Below are 19,291 nucleotides of genomic sequence, written 5' to 3'. Positions count from 1 at the left end.
GTGATCTTGTCTGTTTGACCTGTGGTGTGGTGATGGACTCGAATTATATTGTCCTGGAAGTTCAGTTCGGTGAGCTGAGTTCGGGAGCTGCAATGGTCCAAGGGTCCATAGTTGGGTCTGATCAAGCTCGAGCTCCCATAGGGGGTCGCCAAAATGCAATGGAATCAAGAGAACAGACCAAGGCAAATGCTAAGCGGAAGATCAGAAAAATCGCCCTTGCTCTCAATATCCCGGGTTATATCTGTGATGCTGCAGTTCAGACCTTCAATTTGGCCCTCGCCCAGAACTTTGTTCAAGGTCGGAGGCTGCTGAATGTGATCGCTGCGTGTCTCTATTTCTCCTGTCGTATGGAGCGTACCCATCATATGCTCATTGATTTTTCGAGCGCTCTTCAAATCAGTGTATATTCACTTGGTGCAACCTTTCTCAAATTGGTCAAGCAACTTCGAAAGTCTCTTCCGTTGGCGGATCCCTCACTTTTCATTCAACATTTTGCGGAGAGGCTTAAATTCGGTAATAAAACGATCCAGGTTGTCAGGGATGCTGTGAAATTAGCTGATAGAATGTCCGGGGACTGGATCCAATACGGCCGACGCCCAGCGGGTATTGCTGGGGCTTGCTTAATGCTCGCTGCGAGAATGAACGGTTTTCGACGGACTTATGCTGAAGTAGTTGCCGTTTCCCATGTTGCAGAAGAAACTATACAAAAGAGACTCAATGAGTTCGGCGAAACAAATGCTGGGCTGCTTTCGATCAAACAGTTCCGAGAACTGCAGGACTCTGATTTTGCCGTTACCGCTGACCCACCTTCTTTCCAGAAGAATAGACAGAAGGAACGAGACTTGAAGAGAAGAGTTCAATGGCACGAGAAAACTTTAAGCAGAATCCAGAAATACATTGATACTCCTTACGAGGACGAAAAGCAGACTCCATCGAAGGCGGGACCTTCAGAGTTATTCGTGGCTGAGGCAGATGCCGAGGCAGACGCTGAGCCAGAAGCTGAGCCAGCGAGAAGACGGAGCTCTCGCTTAAGAAGTATCAGGGACAATGATAGTTCTACCAAAAACGATGCTAAGCAAAAGGCGAGTCATGTTGAGTCTGAGAACGTTGCGAATGAGGAGGTCGCTAAACAACCTGAAGACAGTGGGGAAGTTGAAAACGCCGAGAATAACGGTAGAGCTGCTCAAGAGCAAAACACTAATGAGCCCGATCAAGGTGTAATCAATGACGAAGCTGTACGTGCTGAGAATAATGATGACTCGGTTGAAGAAGTAGCACCAGAAATTACTGATATGATTTCAGAAGTTATGGAAGAGGAGGGCAAGCAACATACACTTGCAAAGAAAAGAGCATTGAAACACCAACGAGAAGAATTGGAGAAAGAAGATGTCTTGCGATCGATCTTCCAAAGTTGTCAATTACTGAAGGAAGATCTTAAAAAGGAACTTGCACGGATTGTGAAGCGAAAGACGGATGCCGATGTCAATGCTATTTACACTACTCCTGCTGAGGAAGAGCATTTAAAGGAGCTTGAGGAAAGAATTCAAACAAATTGGCCTCGTAATTTGTCCAAGTTGGAAACCTCTCTGGCTTTTTTGGAGCGTGTACCTGATGATCCAATTGGTAGTGATGATGACGATGACGAGATAGAGGGCGTGGTGTTGTCGCATGATGAATTTCTTGTCAAGCAAAACATCTGGATGGGTATCAACGCAGATTATGTTCAAGCTCAAGAGGCGAAACGTTTGAAGGCCGAGGCGGATGAACTCACCGGCAACACACTGGGCCAAAAGCGCAAGCGTAGAAAGAAGAAGGATAGCGATGATGCAGATGATGCCGAAATCAATAAATTCTTGAATTCAGAAGGGGGTCTACAAGGTGCTGCAGAACAGGCTGGAGCAATGCTTCAGAAGAAGTCTTTTTCGAAGAAGATCAACTACAATACCTTATCTAGTTTGTTTCAATAGTGCTTTATAGCAATACTATGAGCTTTACCCGGTTATTTTTTGTATCATTTGTTCTGATAGTTATTGCTACACTACAATGTGAGAATATCAAACTGCAACATTGTAGCACCAAGTCTCTCAACGAATCCAGTTTCAATACAGATAAACTCACTTTTCAAGCATTACGTAAACGCACTCAAGTGGCTCTTGCTACATTAGACACCGTTTGAAAACGTCTTGTTCTGTGAGGATACCAACTGAATTTTATAAGCGAACCTAAATTTGTGGGCCGCAACTATCAAGATTTTCAAGTAATGATCTTCTTGTTTGTCACACGTGTTTATGTTAGGCACCAACCATATCTTTTTTTGCTATTGAGGAATATATCGATTGATAATGCATTGGGTGGAGATTCAACATTTGGGCCGCAATCAATTGAGGCGTCAGTACACCAATTGAGCCTCTGAGTAGTTGTCCTTACCTCGTTTAATCTGAATCTTGCTCAATGTAACTCGAAGACTTGCAGAACACCTTTAAGGCTTCCAATTGGATGACCAATAATCCTCGTGCGGCGGTCTTTACCTCGGATACTTGCAGCCTCAACCCAACTGGAACTCTTACTAACACAAACGCAGCCAACAAAACTTATTACCATGTGCAGACTTCAATATGATATCAAGCATGGTTTAATAAACGTTGGTCGCGATATCGTAAGTATTTAACTTTGTATGACTCTCGTTAAACCATATCCATCAGATGAGCCAACTAGTGTTCAGCAATACAATATGTGTTTCATCCGCGCTAGCTGTTTCATATGTCTATTTTACTGTGGTTCACTTGAACGGAAGTTCGCTCTACTCAAAATGGCAACACCAATACCAAAAATCGAACGCATGGTTTCAAAAACATTGCAAGTCGACTTTCTACTTGTATGCAGGTGCATGGCGAGCGATGCAAGAAAACGACAACATGTGCTCTGAGAGTAGCTAGCTTGTAGCTGTTATTACCATTGTAATCTGTGAGCGTGTCTATTTGGTTTGATCAGTTATTATGGATATAACACGCTTACTGACACAACTGTCATGCTTGCAAAAGTTCGTCCTGCATTCCAACTCCGAGACTGCATATAATATGCACGCTTCCAACCAGGCTTTTCGTAACGTATATTACACTTCACGAAGCGTTAAGTACAATTATCGTAACCTATAAGGTACGTTGCAATAGCCATCAATGGCTTTTAGAATTTCTTTCCGAAAAACTAAAAATAATTTCAAGAAAAATCAGAAAAATCGGTACAGACTTGCTTTTTGTTCTACAATTTTTATTGACACTTGAAGTACAGCTGGTGCATTTCTGGTTGAGTTCACGTTGAATATGAAGCAGTTGGAGCGATTAAGCTCTATTAATGTTAGCTGCAGGAGTAGATGTTAGCTGCAGGAGTAGATGTTATCTGCAGTACACATGAAAATCAACCTACTTTAAGTTGGACATCGACAATGAGTCATCTACCATCGTAACTATAATACGGCTTACTGCGGGCTTTACAAATATCAACGAGTATAATGGGACACTGAAGTAAATATCAAGCTTCGAAGTGCGGTCCTGAATAAATTCTGCATATAGGATGTCAGCCTCAAGTCAAGATACCGTCATTTTTGGGACAAACCAGGTGAGTTCTAATGTCTTTTCTTTGATCCCACAATTCAAAATATACTTGATAACACNTCGTTGAATTACGTGACAGGTCAAACCACAAGTACAACCACTGAAGTGGAATCAAGGGGAGTGTTGAACAGTGAATCCTACTACAGTGTCTGTTGTGTTTACTCTGTTGAACAATGAAGCCTATTTCAGTATATGTTTACTTATTCAAGACAATGGGACATTGTAGAATGTCTCTGAATAAGTGAAATACAGGTACGCACGACAAACGCGCTACACTGAAATAGGAGCCATTGTTAACATTATCATAAATAGGACTAGTTAGCCTACTAATAAAACAACTTGATCAAAGTCTGTTCTACATATGAATATTCCACTTGTGTTTACACCACAAGAGCGTGGAGCTCTTGTGGATCGAGTTCAACAACACTAAAAAAAATTCTATAAAATCAGGAAAAAACGATAAAATAAATCTGACTATTTCATAAATTTCTTTGGCCCCAAAAGTATAAGTGAGGCGTTTTTGGGCAAGTTCCTGTACGATATGAAGTGGTTTGGGCAGTGGTAAGATTTTCAGTGTTCAAAAGGCAATAAATCGGTCGTTTTGCTTCTTAAGTGATACGAGCACTATGTATAATGCTGATGGCCGTCTGGGTAAGATCTTGTAACATCTGGAGCTGTTTAAACATCCATTTGTATTACCTGCAAGATGTGTTGTTGTACGCAGTACACAAGAAACCCATATTGATATCAACCACAGATAGCTGGTAAGTTCGAAGTTCATCACCGTTTTGAAGGTAACGCGCCTAAGTGTTGGCTACATAAGTCTAATAATGTTCTATGGGATCTTGAGCCAGTTGTGAAGACTTCAGGTAAGTTTGCAAGTACATTCTGCATGTAGTGTGAGAATCGACAGGTGAAGCTGGGAACGTTCATGAGACGAGTTGAATGATGCTGATGCCTTGTCATCATTCACACAAGTCTAATATGTCTTCAATAGTACTCGGACTCTTCAAATTGAGATGAAAAATAATTCAAATAAAAACTTCTTGTTTTTTTTTTTTGAAATAATTAGCCGACGTTTTTGACGAGATGCGCGGTGCATTATATGCAGGATGCAAATAAGTTGAATGAACAACTTGAAAACTTTTATAAAAGTGTTTGTAAGAAGTGGAGTTGTTGTTACTACAATCATAAGGATTTGATTCTTCAGGACTGACGAGCCTCATGTTGCCTGGCAACTACAAACGAAGCGATTTCTACGGTCTGGTGCAGAGCATTGCATGCAGGTCGTCTAGCGAGACTCATCATTAATTGATTGAGCTGTCACAAGCTAAGCACCACACTCCATCCTTTGCTCAATAACCGCTGGTGTAATGCATAAGCTGTTTGAGTGATCACATGTAATTGGTGTGCTGGTCCTTGTGAGGGGTCACTCGCATAGAAGGCGAGTTGAACGATAGGGACAACGTGTGCTTTCGTCCATGACTTTAACTAGCTCCCCCCCTTTAAGACGCTTGGTTATAGCCGATAGCATTGTATTGATAAGACTACAATGACTGACCCAGTTACTGACAAGAAGCGTCCAACTGGGGCAGGCTCGGGACCTGACACCCTAAAGATTTTAATTTGCTCTTTCCTGACTGCCCATCAACTTGACTTTCGGAGCATTATTTCAAAATATGAAAATACACGCACGGAGTTGAGAGTTAACACGCGGGCGAAAAGCTACGAAATGGGTAACTCTGAAATCAAATCTAATTGGTCTTGTCAACAACGTTGGCTTTAGTTGGTGGCCACCAATAAGTGCACCAGACACATATACAAAACTTACGTACATGAGAGTGAAAGTGCAACAAAACTATTTTCACTAACTGATCTTGACACTCCTGCTAGAACCCTCCAGCAGCAACCTCAATACCGTTGTTACCCTCGGCCCTGATATAACATGGTAGCGCCGCACAACCAGCCAGAGAGCCTCATCTGCAGAGCTTAAATCATCTCGTTTAGGCATGAATCTCGACTTGGTGCCGCAAATACCAATATTCTGAGTACCAGTTTTGCTTGCACTAAGCTGATTAACCATTTAGCACAAGCCGTGAAAAGGGCTGAGGTTTGAGCATCTCCTATCAAGAAGGTCTACATTTTTGGCTTCAATTTTTTTAATTATTGGCGACTATATAATTATGTTGGTTGCTGACCTATACAAGTGCCTATAAAAATACTACAATCCATCCCCCTTACCAGTCCAAACATGGCCATAGACTGTTGATGGAGTGCCATCGGTTCTCGCGCGAGGTCCAAACATACGCCAGCATACGCTTGCCGGCCGACCAGGGCTAAGCTGTCGTTGCGGATACAATCAGACGGGGTGTCTTGCCTGCCGCGCATAGGGGATGTGTAAACCAGTGCACTATCTCCCCCGCCTACGGGATGGTCATGGAGTGTTACAGGTTGCAGCGTGACAGAACACGAGTCAAGTCCAGCGAACAGTCGGCTCAGCCGCCAATCCTTCGAAGTTATTGGTGGCTGGAGGCAACCAACTAAGCTAAAATTACAATACATCTACAAGTCATAGCGTCGGTGGCCGCTCTTACCTCATAAAGGCAGGCTGGTAGCGTCAATAAAAGCGTCAGAGTTGCACTCCAAATGCAACACTACAAAGTACGTGAATAGTTTTGTTTTGTCATCTTCCCTGCGGGAAAACCTAACTTTTATTTTTACGTACATCTATGTAGTTTATTATGCCCACCAAATGCCGGATAGAATAGAGGGGATCTCCTCCGATCGAGTCCTTGAGCTCAGAGCTAACTTGACATTCGTGCCATAGCATGGCTATATCCGACCGGAAGAAGTTACTTCAAAGGGGTGTTTTTCCAACACGTCACCTTGAAGGGGCGGATACCATGGGTGTAAGCCACTACCACGCAAGCGATGACATATCTGGCTCGGAAAAAGTCCACGTGGTTTGGATTGTCGATCGGCAAGTCGGTGTTCACTGGGCACCACTGGGAGTGAGGTACGGCCGTCAGAATTTGACCAAACCGTCATCCAAATGGACCGTCTTTAGATCTCCTTCCGCGTATGCGTAATGTAATCTCCAAGTGGGAGGAGGCCACGATATGGTGGCCATCCACCACTGAGTCCTCACCATCCTCCTACAAATTTCGTTTTACAGGCGGACAAAACACGGCAACCTTGGCGCCATGCTGCCTTGCGGTTAGAGTCCTCACGAGCTGCCCAGATTCTCCGACAGCATACTCGGGGCTTTACTATAGTTTGGCTTGCTCGTATTTACTGTGGTCCTCGGTAAGGGTGGTATGAGGAGGGGTCTCAGCCCGGTAGCGTCAGCAACAACAATTCTACTCGGTGTCAACGGGTTTGCTTCCCGGTGTGGGAGGGACCAACGCAGGTGCTCTAACCTATATGGGCAGGTGAGCAGTGATCAGGCAGCGTCATTGTATTGTAATAAGTCAATGAAACTTGTCAACTACAGCAAACGACAGTCAGCTTGGGGTAGTGCGTTTGCAGGTTGTCTCAGTTGGTGGCCAGAGTGGATCTCAGCTTATGAGAGAGGCCGCCGGTTAGAAGGTGGAGACGACCACTGGGTGCCACTGCGTGCCACTGGGTGAAACAAGATATACACCTACACTGTGCCGCATTGTTGACCGGACATCCAAGTTGAAATATGCGACTTACCGTACGAATAACATACGCTGGCGGGAATGAAGCCTGCCGGCGCAGTAAACGCAGTGCGCAGCTACAAGGAAGAGTGTTTAGTTATAGCAGCAACGTCATGCGAGTGTTGTAAGTGGTTGTTTATGTACTATACAGTATGTGTAGAGCTAGCAGTCTCCTGGGTTGCGAGTGGGTGTTTAAGCACAATGTAGTAGTCGTATACATTGTGTAAGAGGCTGCTGGTCCAGCATCAAGCACGAGCTCCTGGGGGCAAAGGACCTCCCGCACCACCGGTCAACCGCGGTCAGTGCCACAGCTACCCGATGGCTTCTGGCAACGTATGTTGCTACCAGAGGCGAGAGTCCCATTGCACATACGCGTTAGGGGTTAAACAATAGCAACTGAGCTGACTGGGGTACTTCGGTTATACAAACGCAATAAATACACCTAGTAACAACAACCACTGCAAAGTTTTCCTGCCACCTGTCGGGAAGTCAGCTAGAAGAGGTGAAAAAAAGAACTGCCACCACCCCCACTTGGTGGGCCCGTAGCGGCAGAGAGCGAGGCACCGAGGCTGAGTATATTGGCCGCCGACACACCCGCTCAGTATCCTTCCAAACCACCAAAGTCTTCGAAGCTTATTGGTGGCAGGATGGTGCAAGGACACGCTTGTACAAAGCCCTCCCGACGTCTTCGAAGCTTGTCGGGAGAACTAAGTGGTGCACTGAGAGTTAGGAACTGACTGCAGCGTGACAATCGCTTGAACACGCAACAACCCTAGTACAGCAACAAAACCATGGGTGTTGCCACCCTCGACCTTTCCTGTTAGTAAGTGATACTAAGTAAGATAACAACGGCACAGCTTCGTCAAGCTGGGCGCTATTCATGAGGACTTACCTGTTGATAGTTGTGGGTGTACGACAACCGTCGAGGAACACGCTCGACCTTTCCTGTTAGTAAGTGATACTAAGTAAGATAACAACGGCACAGCTTCGTCAAGCTGGGCGCTATTCATGAGGACTTACCTGTTGATAGTTGTGGGTGTACGACAACCGTCGAGGAACACGCTCGACCTTTCCTGTTAGTAAGTGATACTAAGTAAGATAACAACGGCACAGCTTCGTCAAGCTGGGCGCTATTCATGAGGACTTACCTGTTGATAGTTGTGGGTGTACGACAACCGTCGAGGAACACGCTCGACCTTTCCTGTTAGTAAGTGATACTAAGTAAGATAACAACGGCACAGCTTCGTCAAGCTGGGCGCTATTCATGAGGACTTACCTGTTGATAGTTGTGGGTGTACGACAACCGTCGAGGAACACGCTCGACCTTTCCTGTTAGTAAGTGATACTAAGTAAGATAACAACGGCACAGCTTCGTCAAGCTGGGCGCTATTCATGAGGACTTACCTGTTGATAGTTGTGGGTGTACGACAACCGTCGAGGAACACGCTCGACCTTTCCTGTTAGTAAGTGATACTAAGTAAGATAACAACGGCACAGCTTCGTCAAGCTGGGCGCTATTCATGAGGACTTACCTGTTGATAGTTGTGGGTGTACGACAACCGTCGTGGAACACCCTAGCGGAGAGCGTCAGCAATACTGACAGAAGGTATCTGCTCTCCCGCTAGGGTAAGGTGTCCTGTCTGTTCCGTGCCGTCGGAGACGCGAAGGAGGCCTCCCAAAGGAAAGCCATTTCCAGCGCGGCAGTGACCGTACCCCTTGTTACACACCAGGCGGATGGTATCCCGAAGGACCAACCCCTGGGGCGTATGACATCGCGGTAAAGAAACAGCCAAAACACCATACTCTATCACAAGGTGGGGCCATCGACGAATACACCATTTTGAGGCCGATCCCACGAAATGTGGACCCAAAGGTTTCACCACGACGTTTCGAGCACATCAATGGCGCAGAGCAGAGGGTCCACACAGTGGTCTTCGGTTCAAGAAGGCGTAGCCCACTGCCCGATGCCACTGCCATCCTGTGCCGACTCAACGCCTGCGCAACCCCTGTAGGTATCACCCGCCACTCGAGTATCGCAAAGCGCAGAGCTACGGGGGATAACAGGTGATTGTCGGTTCAAGATGGAGTAGTTTCAGGTAGTGGGGTCGAGCGGCCCTGAAGAAGCATCAGGGCAAATCCTTAGTGTTGTCAAAACCACCGATCAGTGTGAAGTACCGTGTTTCACGGATGCTAGTTCAGAACAAGCCCGATTTTCGCTTCCACAGGGTCTTCTCCATCAATCAGTTTGCTGGTTCCAACAGATTTGACGCTCCATAGCTTCTCACCTGTGGCATGTGACACTACGCTTGGTTTCCCAGTCGCGACTTTCGTCTCTTCACATGTAATACCGCTGAGACTATTTCACGGGCTACCGAATTGCGGAATATTCAGTTTGTTTTCATGAGGCCGCGTGCATTTGTGTTTACATTTCTCCCCGTAAAATGTACGCAAGATCCGATTAAATCCAAAAACGCCGATCAGATCTACCTCTTTCACCCACACGACCTTTTGGGGCTTGCACGCCACATAAACACACGACCTCTGTGGCGCCATTGTGGTTTACACGCTCGTTGTGGCCCTTGTGAAATGGCAATCGCAAAGAGTACACCGCGCTACTACCACGAGCGGAGTCTCTGTGCAACAGTGGCGCTACGGTCAACTGGACGTCCACTTTCCAACGAGCTTCGAACACGTGAGATTGTATTTTTACTTTGTGAGTTGTGACGGTTCTGGGGTCCAGTCTCTTCTACGTGGTGGCTAGACCTCCACCCCGAAGATGATTATAATAGATGATCATCCTGATGGCTCTCTATCCCTGATTGCTACGTCCCATCAATTCTCCCTACCCAGGATTGAACGCCCCACGTCTCATTTCCCCGCCCCTTTGTTTGATTCCTCCCTATCGCGCTATTTCGTTCGCGTCGGTCTCGTCAAGCGCGTTTTTTCGATCGCGTTCCATCGTCTAATTTTTTCTTTTTCCCTCGTCAAAACCTTTTTTTTTTCCCAATCTAATTATAGAAGCTTACTGATTGTTTATCACGCCCACTGGCCATCCCCAGCGGTGGCTGTGGCCAAAGAAGACATACTGAGACTCACTCTAGAAACACTGTTCTTAACGGGGTTGGTGAATGCAGGACATATTGGTTACGACAGAAATATCTCCTCCAACACCAATTTCACTTGCACGATTTGCAAATATACTATCCCTACGTGCTCGAAAGTGTAATGGGAGGGGGTCGCATTTATACGGAAGACTCATGCGTATGATTACCTGAGGGAGGATTTAGTTCCACGCTTCAAGCATACGACTTCCACCCAAAAAGCTCATAAACCACACCACCCAATGAGATTTACGCACCGTCCACACTTCTTCCGGATTCTTTCTCAACGCTTCTACTAGAACGCTTCCACACAAAGCGCAAATAGTAACAACGGTTTCTGAAGTGTTGAGTTTCAGTCGATCATTGAAACAAGTTCATCTAAAAGCTCATCTCCATGGCAACTGACATTGAACCAGTCATCATATAACATCCGCTACCTCAACTGCGACCACTTGAACACTATTTCAATGACGAATACTTAATATAAGCTGCTAAGTAGTACCAAACGGCCGTAGTGGGATTGTCAGTCAGTTATGTGAAGTCGTACGATTATCATTGATGTAATAGTTCATTCCACGACCTTGAGCCTCGCGGTATCGGTGATTAATGAAGTGTTGGCAATTAAGGGCAATCATGGTAAGCAAGTCACTCAAGCTCTCTTTAATGCTGGAGTTGAAAGCTAACATCATGAACTGATGTTGTTTAAGGAGTCATAGTTGCACTCCAATAAATGACGGTTAATCGTAATTGGTGGATCTTATAGTTCTTTGAAACCACCGTCGCATGTTTATCCTCCAGCTACGTACATTTTAAAAAGTTTTATTTCATAAATAATCTAATGCAAATTATATTGGCCAATCAATACTTCAATGTAATCGCTTTCGATCCTTCATCGGTGGTCAACAAAAACCGGTAAGACTTTGACACAAATGAGAGCGGGCGAATGTTAGCATTTTCAAAGGCTCCGGCCACTAATTGCCGTACCGCCTGACATTCTTCATCAACCAACGAACGAAAGTTGTCAATGTATTCGGCGGTCACTTGCTCAAACTCTAGCATATCTGTGGGGTCAAGATTCTCATGGCTCTCGACAATTTCACGGTACCATTTCAAGAGCTTGCCCATGTTGGCTTTGTACTTTACCATCTCCGCAATCTTGTCGAGTGAAACTACATCGCAAATTAAATTTTTGATCGCTGGTGGCTCAGCTCCTACAGTAAGACCAGGGCTTGTGCAGGTTTTGGTGGTACTCAAGCCGGAAAGTTTTCCAACAAGATTGGTAACGTATTCGTTCAACTTGACAGTTAATCTCAAAAACTTGTTGTAGCTCTCAGACATGAGATCTTCCAGCTCAAAAAGGAACTTCAAGACACACTCACGATCATAATCAGTGGGGAGGGTTTGCAAAAACTCGTCTACCGAAAGCAAAATGGTAGGCTCTTTCATGTTCTCATCATCAGGTTCGGAACTTTTCTCAACCGATGTTTTTTGATGAAATTTAAGATCAAAAAACGGGATCAGGTCAGCCTTTGGAGGGGAGTCACCAGTTAGATCAATCACTACGGGAGATTTTTCGTGAACCTCAACATTCGGCTGGGAGCTGTCGCTAATATAGATTATCAGGTGAGATTCACTAAAAGCTTCAACGTCCAGGCGATCGTCATTGGCAGCCCTTGTCTGGAGATGTAAAACTTCGTCAATAAGTTCGTTGGCAGATTTGACAATCAGTTGAACCAGAGCGCCAGCTAGTTGGGGATTGGCTAGCTTATCAACAGCAGTAGGGTCGGCTTCCATGACAGAGTCATCAATGGAGGAAGCGCATACGTGAGGGTCGATGGTGGGATCAGTATATTGAACAGGTTCAGGGGTCTCTTGGAAGTGTTTAAATGAGTCTGCCATGATTCAGTCAGTCAAACAACGCCAGCTTTATACTTAAAGTTTTTATTCTGCAATACCCTGCTATGAGAATTGCCGATGCACACAGAATATGCTGGTAGCTTAACACTGGAAACAATCGACATTACTTGAACATGGCCAAATAGACCCGAACTTAAGTAGCCAATTTTTTTTTTTTTTTTTTTTTTTATCTATAAGGGCTGAATATCTGGGTAGTATGAATAGAACTCGACTGATAGATTAATGGTCAACAACCTAAACCACGAGTATTATTTTGTATAGCCGTAGTTCAAAATTGGCTTAAACAGATAGCTTGCGGCCCAAACCACGAGCACCCGTAATTACTCATCACCAGCTACCATTGAGTGTTTCCTGACTTCCCGTTACAGAAGGCGCAAATGGTTTAGTGGTAAAATCCAACGTTGCCATCGTTGGGCCCCCGGTTCGATTCCGGGTTTGCGCATCTTTTTCTGATTGTGTCTTGTCTTTGTGTGAACTGCAATTCACAACATAGCTTTTTACATTTGAGACTTCTTTAGAAGTACGTTTGGGTACATCGATCTATGATTGTTGCGAAAGCACAAAAAGTATTGCGAAAGCCTCATGTATGTTACCCACATCAGCTCACCACCGTCTATACCGTACGCTAAGCCTGGTTATGTATTAGAATCCGTTAAGGATGCCGATGGGTAAATATCTGTCATTAGTCGTCAGCTCTACTCGCTGATGTTGCGCAACAACTGGGCCAAGCACCGCGAAGTGGCGACGTCGTCCTGCAACACCAGCAGAAAGGTGCCGTCGCGCAACGGCTCGGGCAAGATGGTGGCCAACGCCTTGCGCGCCTCCAAGTTGTCCAGCAAGCGCATGTAGCACCGCACCACGTGCTTCAACAACCGGGCCAGCGAGTTGTTGTTGGCCTGGGCCGGTGCTGGGCCCGGCGCCGCCAGGGGCGGAGGCTGTTTTTGCTGCTGCGCCGCCGCTAACTGATCGATCATCTTCAGAAGCACCTGGGCCACAGTGTGAAACCGCTCGTAGGTGTGGCAGATGTAGGTGAGCCCCTGGTCGTCCAATAAAATCTTTTGAAGGATGAAAATCGCCACCGTCTTCGAAAGCTCCAGCGAGATCTCCATGATGTTAAGACACAACGGCACGATCTCGGTGGTGAGCAAGAAATTGACCACTTCGGGAGTATCGTTTTTCACCAAGGCGCCGATGACCCCGAGCGACGTGAGTCTGAGGTACTCAAACAGCCGCTGGCGGGCGTTGGTCGACAAAAACGGGTACAAGTACAACGGCAAATTGGCAGCAAGAAACTTGGTACGCGTGTGAGGGTTCAGTGCCACGCACTGGAGTAACGCCAACGCGTTGCACACCCGGTTGCTGACACTGGCAGTAAGCACCGGCGGGTTAAGGTAGGGGTACACCGAGATGATCTCCTCCAAAAGCACCAGCATCACCCCAAACGAGTTCCAGAGCACTAAAGCAAGGTCGTCGTACTGCTCACGTTTCTTCCCGAGCTCCAAAAGCGCCCGCTCCCGCAGCTGGGTGCCGTTGACGAGCTCGCTGATCCACTGGTAGATCAGGTCGTCGGAGAGCGATTTTGGCGGTGTCGGCTGGTGTGAGTCGGTGGGCAGCGCCGCCGCCGTAGCGGTGGCAGCGGCAGCACTGGCATTGGCAACGTTGTTGGCCACAGACGGCTGAACCGATGCCATGGGGTTCGAGGATGAGTGGCAGCGTTTTTCACCGGTCGCGACGGTACCTGAGGTCGTGGCTGCACCGATGAATTTCATAGCGACCCCCTACCACTCGCACTCAATGAAAAACGGTGCTGCAAAATGATCCCGAGCAACGAATGACAATGGCAATAAACCGTAGTGATAAACGATCAAGATACCCTTTGACGCCTTAGAATTGATTGACACCATCATCTCATTCACCACACTTGTCAATCCCTAGTACTCTCTTGCCACCGGCTTAGCACAGCCCCGGGGGTGTCTGTCTTGTGATAAATTCCCTGGTTGGAGAGTAAGCGGAGTCCCCTTGCGTGGCGGAGGCGCGCCAGCAACGTTAACGCCAACCCGCCACTGGCACAGAAAAACTACCTCAAGCAACACCCGCCCAGCGTATGTATCTTTGAAAGGGGGACAATGGTATCCTCAATCAATCAATCCCAATGCCTACTAACGTCTAGATGTCGCTCCAAATGTCCATTGTGTTTGCCACGCTTCTCACGCAGATGGCGTTCCTCCTCTTGCTCGTCACCCCCCTCCCCTTTGCCATCCGGACCAAGATCGTCGACTTCACGTTCTTCCTCCAGAAGAACAAGCACTACCGAACGTTCGTGGCGTTTTTCGTGGTTCTCATGAGTCTCCAGGTCGCCGACTGTGTCCAGAAGTTGCAACGGTTCCAGAAGACCAACAACCCGTACTTCGCCCAGGATGCCAACAAGCCGTTGCTGTACGACCAATTGGCGCTGAAGTTCTACGCCCAGCGCAACTTGTACATCTCCGGCGCCGTGTTGTACTTGACCATCGCCATCTACACCGTCGTCACCATCGTCCGCAAGTTGGTGGTGAAGGAAAAGGCTATCCGCATGGTCGAGCTGGGGGAAATTGAGTCGCCCACTGCTGCCGATGACTCGGCGAAGTTGATGGCGCAAATCGAAAAGAGAAACAAGGAGATCGAGGCGTTGCTGGCGCAAGTCAACAACTTGCAACGTGAGTACGACGGGTTGTCGACCTCGCAACCGGTGGCCAAGGACGACTAGGTCAATTATATAGTGAAATACATGCCTTTGTGTTGAAAATGTTGGTGTTAAAGTTTATTCGTTGAGGAAATCAGATTGCAACAGGTCCCCACGTTCGAAAAAGTGTCAATGCAATTTTTTTTTTAAAAAATTACATTATCGACTATCTGTAAAGTGTGAAAAGTATCGTATAATCTACTCCTGGGTCGTAAAAAAGGCATCACTCAATCAGAAAATCACCATGCAGCAAAAGTCAAAATTAGATCTACCCATAACTTTGGAATAGTGTGCTCCGAATAAAACCAAAACAATATTATATTGTTCTTTACCTTGTTGGTAACATAACACATTATCAAAATTATATAAATCAATTAAATATGCCTTTACGCATTGTTCAGTTGTACCCAGTAACATACCAAGAAGCCAGAGTAAAATTTCGCAGTTCTGTCAGTTTGTCCGAGTGGTTAAGGAGTTTGACTCGAATTCCTTCGAGGCATCAAATGCTCTCTGAGCGCACAGGTTCGAGTCCTGTAGCTGACGCATTCTTTTTGCACTTTTAATCTCTTTTCGCCCAATTCTTCAAATTCTCGTTATAGGGCATTCACGTCAAATTCTCGTTATAGAGCTTTCACAATGATCTTCCACGTTAGCGTGATTAATAGTTGACGTCAAAATATGTGTTATCAACAAATGAATGCCATAGCTGGCGTTTACACAATTTCCCTTTCGCATAACTATATCGGCTAGACGTTAAAATCACAAATGCTTTTCACTACTTACTTATCGTTACTATTGTCGTTACAAATTTCACTCAACATCAAGCTATCGACTAAAACTTGATAAGAATCACTTTTTGTACGCCGTCATCGTTGAACTCAACCTGGATGCCGTGGCGCAATTCCGTGATCGCCGTGATGTTGGAGCCGACGAATGACCCTACCACAAGTCCGTCCAACTTCCGGTAGTATTCCGCTTCGGTGGCATCAAGGCGCAGCTCATAGTCGGCAGAAGCTTGGTTAAACTTTACTCTGTCCTCTTCGTCGAGGGAGATAAAATTGTGGAAGAGGATTTTGTTCTTGTAGATGAACTTGTGTCTCGCGGCCTTCAACATCTCCCGATTCTCCAAGCTACGGAGGAGCTTACCTTCAGTGGTAGGTTCCTTGGCAAGGATGGACTCGAGCTCAGCAACAATGGCTTCCGATTCTTGCATCCATTCGTGGTGGTACTTTACCGCCCGTTCGTCAATTTTCTCCAACTTCTCCACGGTGACCGTAGGATCCTTTTCTACTAACGACGAGCAGTACTCCACTGAGTTCTTATGGATCTCGTTCATCGCCTTAGCATCTTCCATCGACAACTTGTCGTAATTGGTAAAGAAATCGTTCAAAATATGGCGGTCATTGTCGGTAGGGAGAGCCACAAGCGCTTCGGCCAACGATTCCTTGAACGTGGGCGAGTCGACCAAGGGCTTACGGATAATAGGGCCTGGGGGACGGAACAGAGATGTCGCCATGGTGTTGGTGATGAGGCAAAATTGTTAGCCCATATATATACTACGTGTATGACGCTATCCCCACATTTCCCCGCGCTTGGTTTACTGCTCAAACTTCCCCATACTTGAACTTACGACCAGCTTGCAGAGACAGCGGTTATCCAAACCAAGAGCGAGAGGCATGACCATCAGGAGGCTCCAACAGAAGCCGAGTCGAAATAACTTGGTATTGACAAGAGTAAAAGCTAAAATGGTGCCGCTTAGATGGCCTCGAAGCCAATTGTCGCCTATATACTACTATCCTGGTCTCAATAATGCTAATCTGAACTAAGTATCACGTCATAGTTGGTTGCAAACGTCTTGCTGCTGTGACCGGTGTCGGCTCGATTCCTTTCAAAACCCTAAATCAAAATTTAAATTTTCCGTTATCTGACTCACGGGAGCGAGATTCCGCTAGCCGCTATCAGCGCGACAGTTTGTCAGCAGATATCATCAACCCAAGTCTTGCAAAGGAAAAACAGACAAAATATAAGTTTTTCCACTAGCCATTCTAACCAATCTAATTTATTAGTAGTCGTTTATCATCTTTCACCTCCGTTTATGCTATAAATCATGATTTATCTATCCACGTGACATCCCCTAAGGCCGCTACCCCCCCGCGTTATCTACGATGGTGCGGCTCCGTCGGAGCGCTCTCCTGGATCTGAAGTTGCCATGGACGTGGAGCACAAGCTAGCGCTCCCCCAGGTGACGGTCCGAGCCACCCTCGTCGGCCTTGCCATCGGCCTGTTGGTGCTCGTGCTGAATTTCCAATTCGGCCTCCAGACAGGGTGGGTGCTGATGATGCTGCTCCCCTCAGCGCTATTAGGCTACGCCGTGTTCCACGCGTGCCCGCTACGACACAAGTTTACCGATGTCGAGAATGTCTTCGTCCAAAGTGTGGCTGTGGCCGCAGGTACGGGACCATTGGCGTTCGGTTTAGTGGGGATCGTACCGGCAATTGAGAAATTCCTTGCCGGCGACGAGACCGGCTACGGCCACCCGATGACGTTTTCCTTAGCGCAATTGATGGTGTGGCTGCTTGGTCTTGGCTTCTTCGGCGTGTTCTTCGCCGTTCCCTTGCGCAAACAGGTGATTGTCCGAGAGAAGCTTCCGTTCCCGCTGGGGCTGGCCACAGCGACGTTGGTGCTGGTATTACACCAAACTGCCACCGTAGACGGAGAAGCACCGTCACAACTGAACCAAGAATACCGCGAAGATATCACTAATATGGTGTCGACGTTCGTGGTGTCGCTGGCAGTGACGTTGGCGCTGTACTTCTGGCCCATCCTCAGAGCGATCCCTATATTTGGCAGTTACATATCGAAACACTATTTGTGGAACTTCCAACTATCAGCGGCTTATATTGGTCAAGGGATGATTATGGGGCTTCAAACTACCTCCTATATGTTGTTTGGGTGTATACTAGGATGGGCGGTACTCGGTCCTTTGGCCCACTACCAAGGGTGGGCTCCCGGTCCCACTGACGATTGGAAACACGGTGCTCAGGGCTGGATTCTCTGGGTGCTGTTGGCGGCGATGGTGGCCGATCTGGTGGTGTCGCTTATTATTATCAGTGGTAAACTGATACAAAACTTACGGCAACGTTCAAGTACTCAAGAAACTGAGCCGCTATTAGCGTTAGCTGAGGTGGACGATGTTCCAAAACGGTACCTTATCAGCCCCAAGTTCACGGCGTGGGGGATAGTGGCGTCATCACTTCTCTGTGTTATACTGGTGAAATGGGTCTACGGTTCCGTAATGCCAGTATATGCTATATTCGTGGCGTTAGCGCTTACATTCGTGTTTGCCATCCTTGGGGTAAGAGCGTTGGGTGAAACCGATTTGAACCCCGTCAGTGGTATCGGTAAACTCAGTCAGCTTGTGTTTGCCGTCGTGGTACCTCCCTCACACCCGGCCCGGCTTCTAATCAATTTAGTGGCTGGTGGTATTGCTGAAGCCGGGGCTCAACAAGCCGGCGACTTAATGCAAGACCTTAAGACGGGTCTGCTTCTTGGTGCCTCCCCTAAGGCTCAATTTGTGGCTCAGTGTATCGGTACCTTATACCTGGTGCTCTTGAGTTCAGTGATGTACAAAGTGTACAACCACGTCTACACCATTCCCAGTGACAGCTTCCGCATTCCTACAGCTGTGATTTGGGTTGATTGTCTGCGGTTAGTCACGGGCGAGGGACTTCCACCAAAAGCCTGGGAGGCCTCGGTGATTACTTTCGTGGTGTTTGCAGCCATTGCCGTGGCCAAAAACCTTGGAACATCACCTAAACTTCGCTACTTACCCAGTGGGGTCGCCGTGGGTATCGGTATCTATAATACCCCCAACTTCACCCTTGCCCGCTTTTTGGGCGGGGTCATCTCATACTGGTGGATGAAGCGGTCGACACGACAGGTGGCGATGATCATCTTCCTGAGTGGGCTTGTGCTTGGCGAAGGAGTGTTCTCCGCCGTGGTGTTGGGCCTTCGCAGCATGGGCATTTGAGGCTGTTGTAATCAGGGCATTATTGTGTCGAGTGTCTACGGGTCTATGTCAAAGGGTTTACAAGGACAAGACGACAAAAGGAAGAGGACATGAGAAGCCCGACTAGAATAACAGTCTATAGAAAGCTATAGAAATTTTCACTTTTTGCCAAATGGTATCGTCGCAAAGATGTCGTTGCAGTAATGGGGGGGATGGGTGAAAAAAGGGGAGTGATGGGATGAGTGTTCGAT

The 19,291-nt window shown here is 46.9% G+C and overlaps 6 protein-coding genes across 6 annotated transcripts; 3 read left to right on the top strand and 3 right to left on the bottom strand. All coding sequences in view use genetic code 12, as the record gives it.

Annotated features, from left to right (window-relative positions):
* Nucleotides 1-32: 32 nt before the first annotated feature.
* BRF1 (transcription factor TFIIIB subunit) lies at nucleotides 33-1,967 on the top strand (the record flags this gene model as incomplete). The annotated part of the gene is made up of 1 exon (XM_034157357.1): nucleotides 33-1,967. The coding sequence occupies one exon, from the start codon at nucleotides 33-35 to the stop codon at nucleotides 1,965-1,967; it is 1,935 nt and encodes a 644-aa protein (XP_034014767.1).
* Nucleotides 1,968-11,250: 9,283 nt separating this feature from the next.
* Nucleotides 11,251-12,291, bottom strand: DIURU_000447 (uncharacterized protein; the record flags this gene model as incomplete). The annotated part of the gene is made up of 1 exon (XM_034157346.1): nucleotides 11,251-12,291. One exon carries the CDS (start codon nucleotides 12,289-12,291, stop codon nucleotides 11,251-11,253), a length of 1,041 nt encoding a protein of 346 aa, XP_034014766.1.
* A 713-nt stretch (nucleotides 12,292-13,004) lies between these two features.
* DIURU_000446 (CCR4-NOT core subunit) lies at nucleotides 13,005-14,000 on the bottom strand (the record flags this gene model as incomplete). The annotated part of the gene is made up of 1 exon (XM_034157335.1): nucleotides 13,005-14,000. The coding sequence occupies one exon, from the start codon at nucleotides 13,998-14,000 to the stop codon at nucleotides 13,005-13,007; it is 996 nt and encodes a 331-aa protein (XP_034014765.1).
* A 524-nt stretch (nucleotides 14,001-14,524) lies between these two features.
* DIURU_000445 (uncharacterized protein) lies at nucleotides 14,525-15,055 on the top strand (the record flags this gene model as incomplete). The annotated part of the gene is made up of 1 exon (XM_034157324.1): nucleotides 14,525-15,055. The coding sequence occupies one exon, from the start codon at nucleotides 14,525-14,527 to the stop codon at nucleotides 15,053-15,055; it is 531 nt and encodes a 176-aa protein (XP_034014764.1).
* An 808-nt stretch (nucleotides 15,056-15,863) lies between these two features.
* Nucleotides 15,864-16,547, bottom strand: DIURU_000444 (uncharacterized protein; the record flags this gene model as incomplete). Its single annotated transcript, XM_034157313.1, has 1 exon — nucleotides 15,864-16,547. The coding sequence occupies one exon, from the start codon at nucleotides 16,545-16,547 to the stop codon at nucleotides 15,864-15,866; it is 684 nt and encodes a 227-aa protein (XP_034014763.1).
* Nucleotides 16,548-17,240: 693 nt separating this feature from the next.
* Nucleotides 17,241-19,061, top strand: OPT8 (Opt8p; the record flags this gene model as incomplete). Its single annotated transcript, XM_034157302.1, has 1 exon — nucleotides 17,241-19,061. The coding sequence occupies one exon, from the start codon at nucleotides 17,241-17,243 to the stop codon at nucleotides 19,059-19,061; it is 1,821 nt and encodes a 606-aa protein (XP_034014762.1).
* Between the last annotated feature and the right edge of the window lie 230 nt (nucleotides 19,062-19,291).

The sequence above is a fragment of the Diutina rugosa genome (assembly GCF_008704595.1).
Source record: "Diutina rugosa strain CBS 613 chromosome Unknown scaffold16_size293850, whole genome shotgun sequence".
NCBI classification, from domain to species: Eukaryota; Fungi; Ascomycota; class Pichiomycetes; order Serinales; family Debaryomycetaceae; genus Diutina; species Diutina rugosa.
This window is presented reverse-complemented; position numbering and strand designations above follow the sequence as displayed.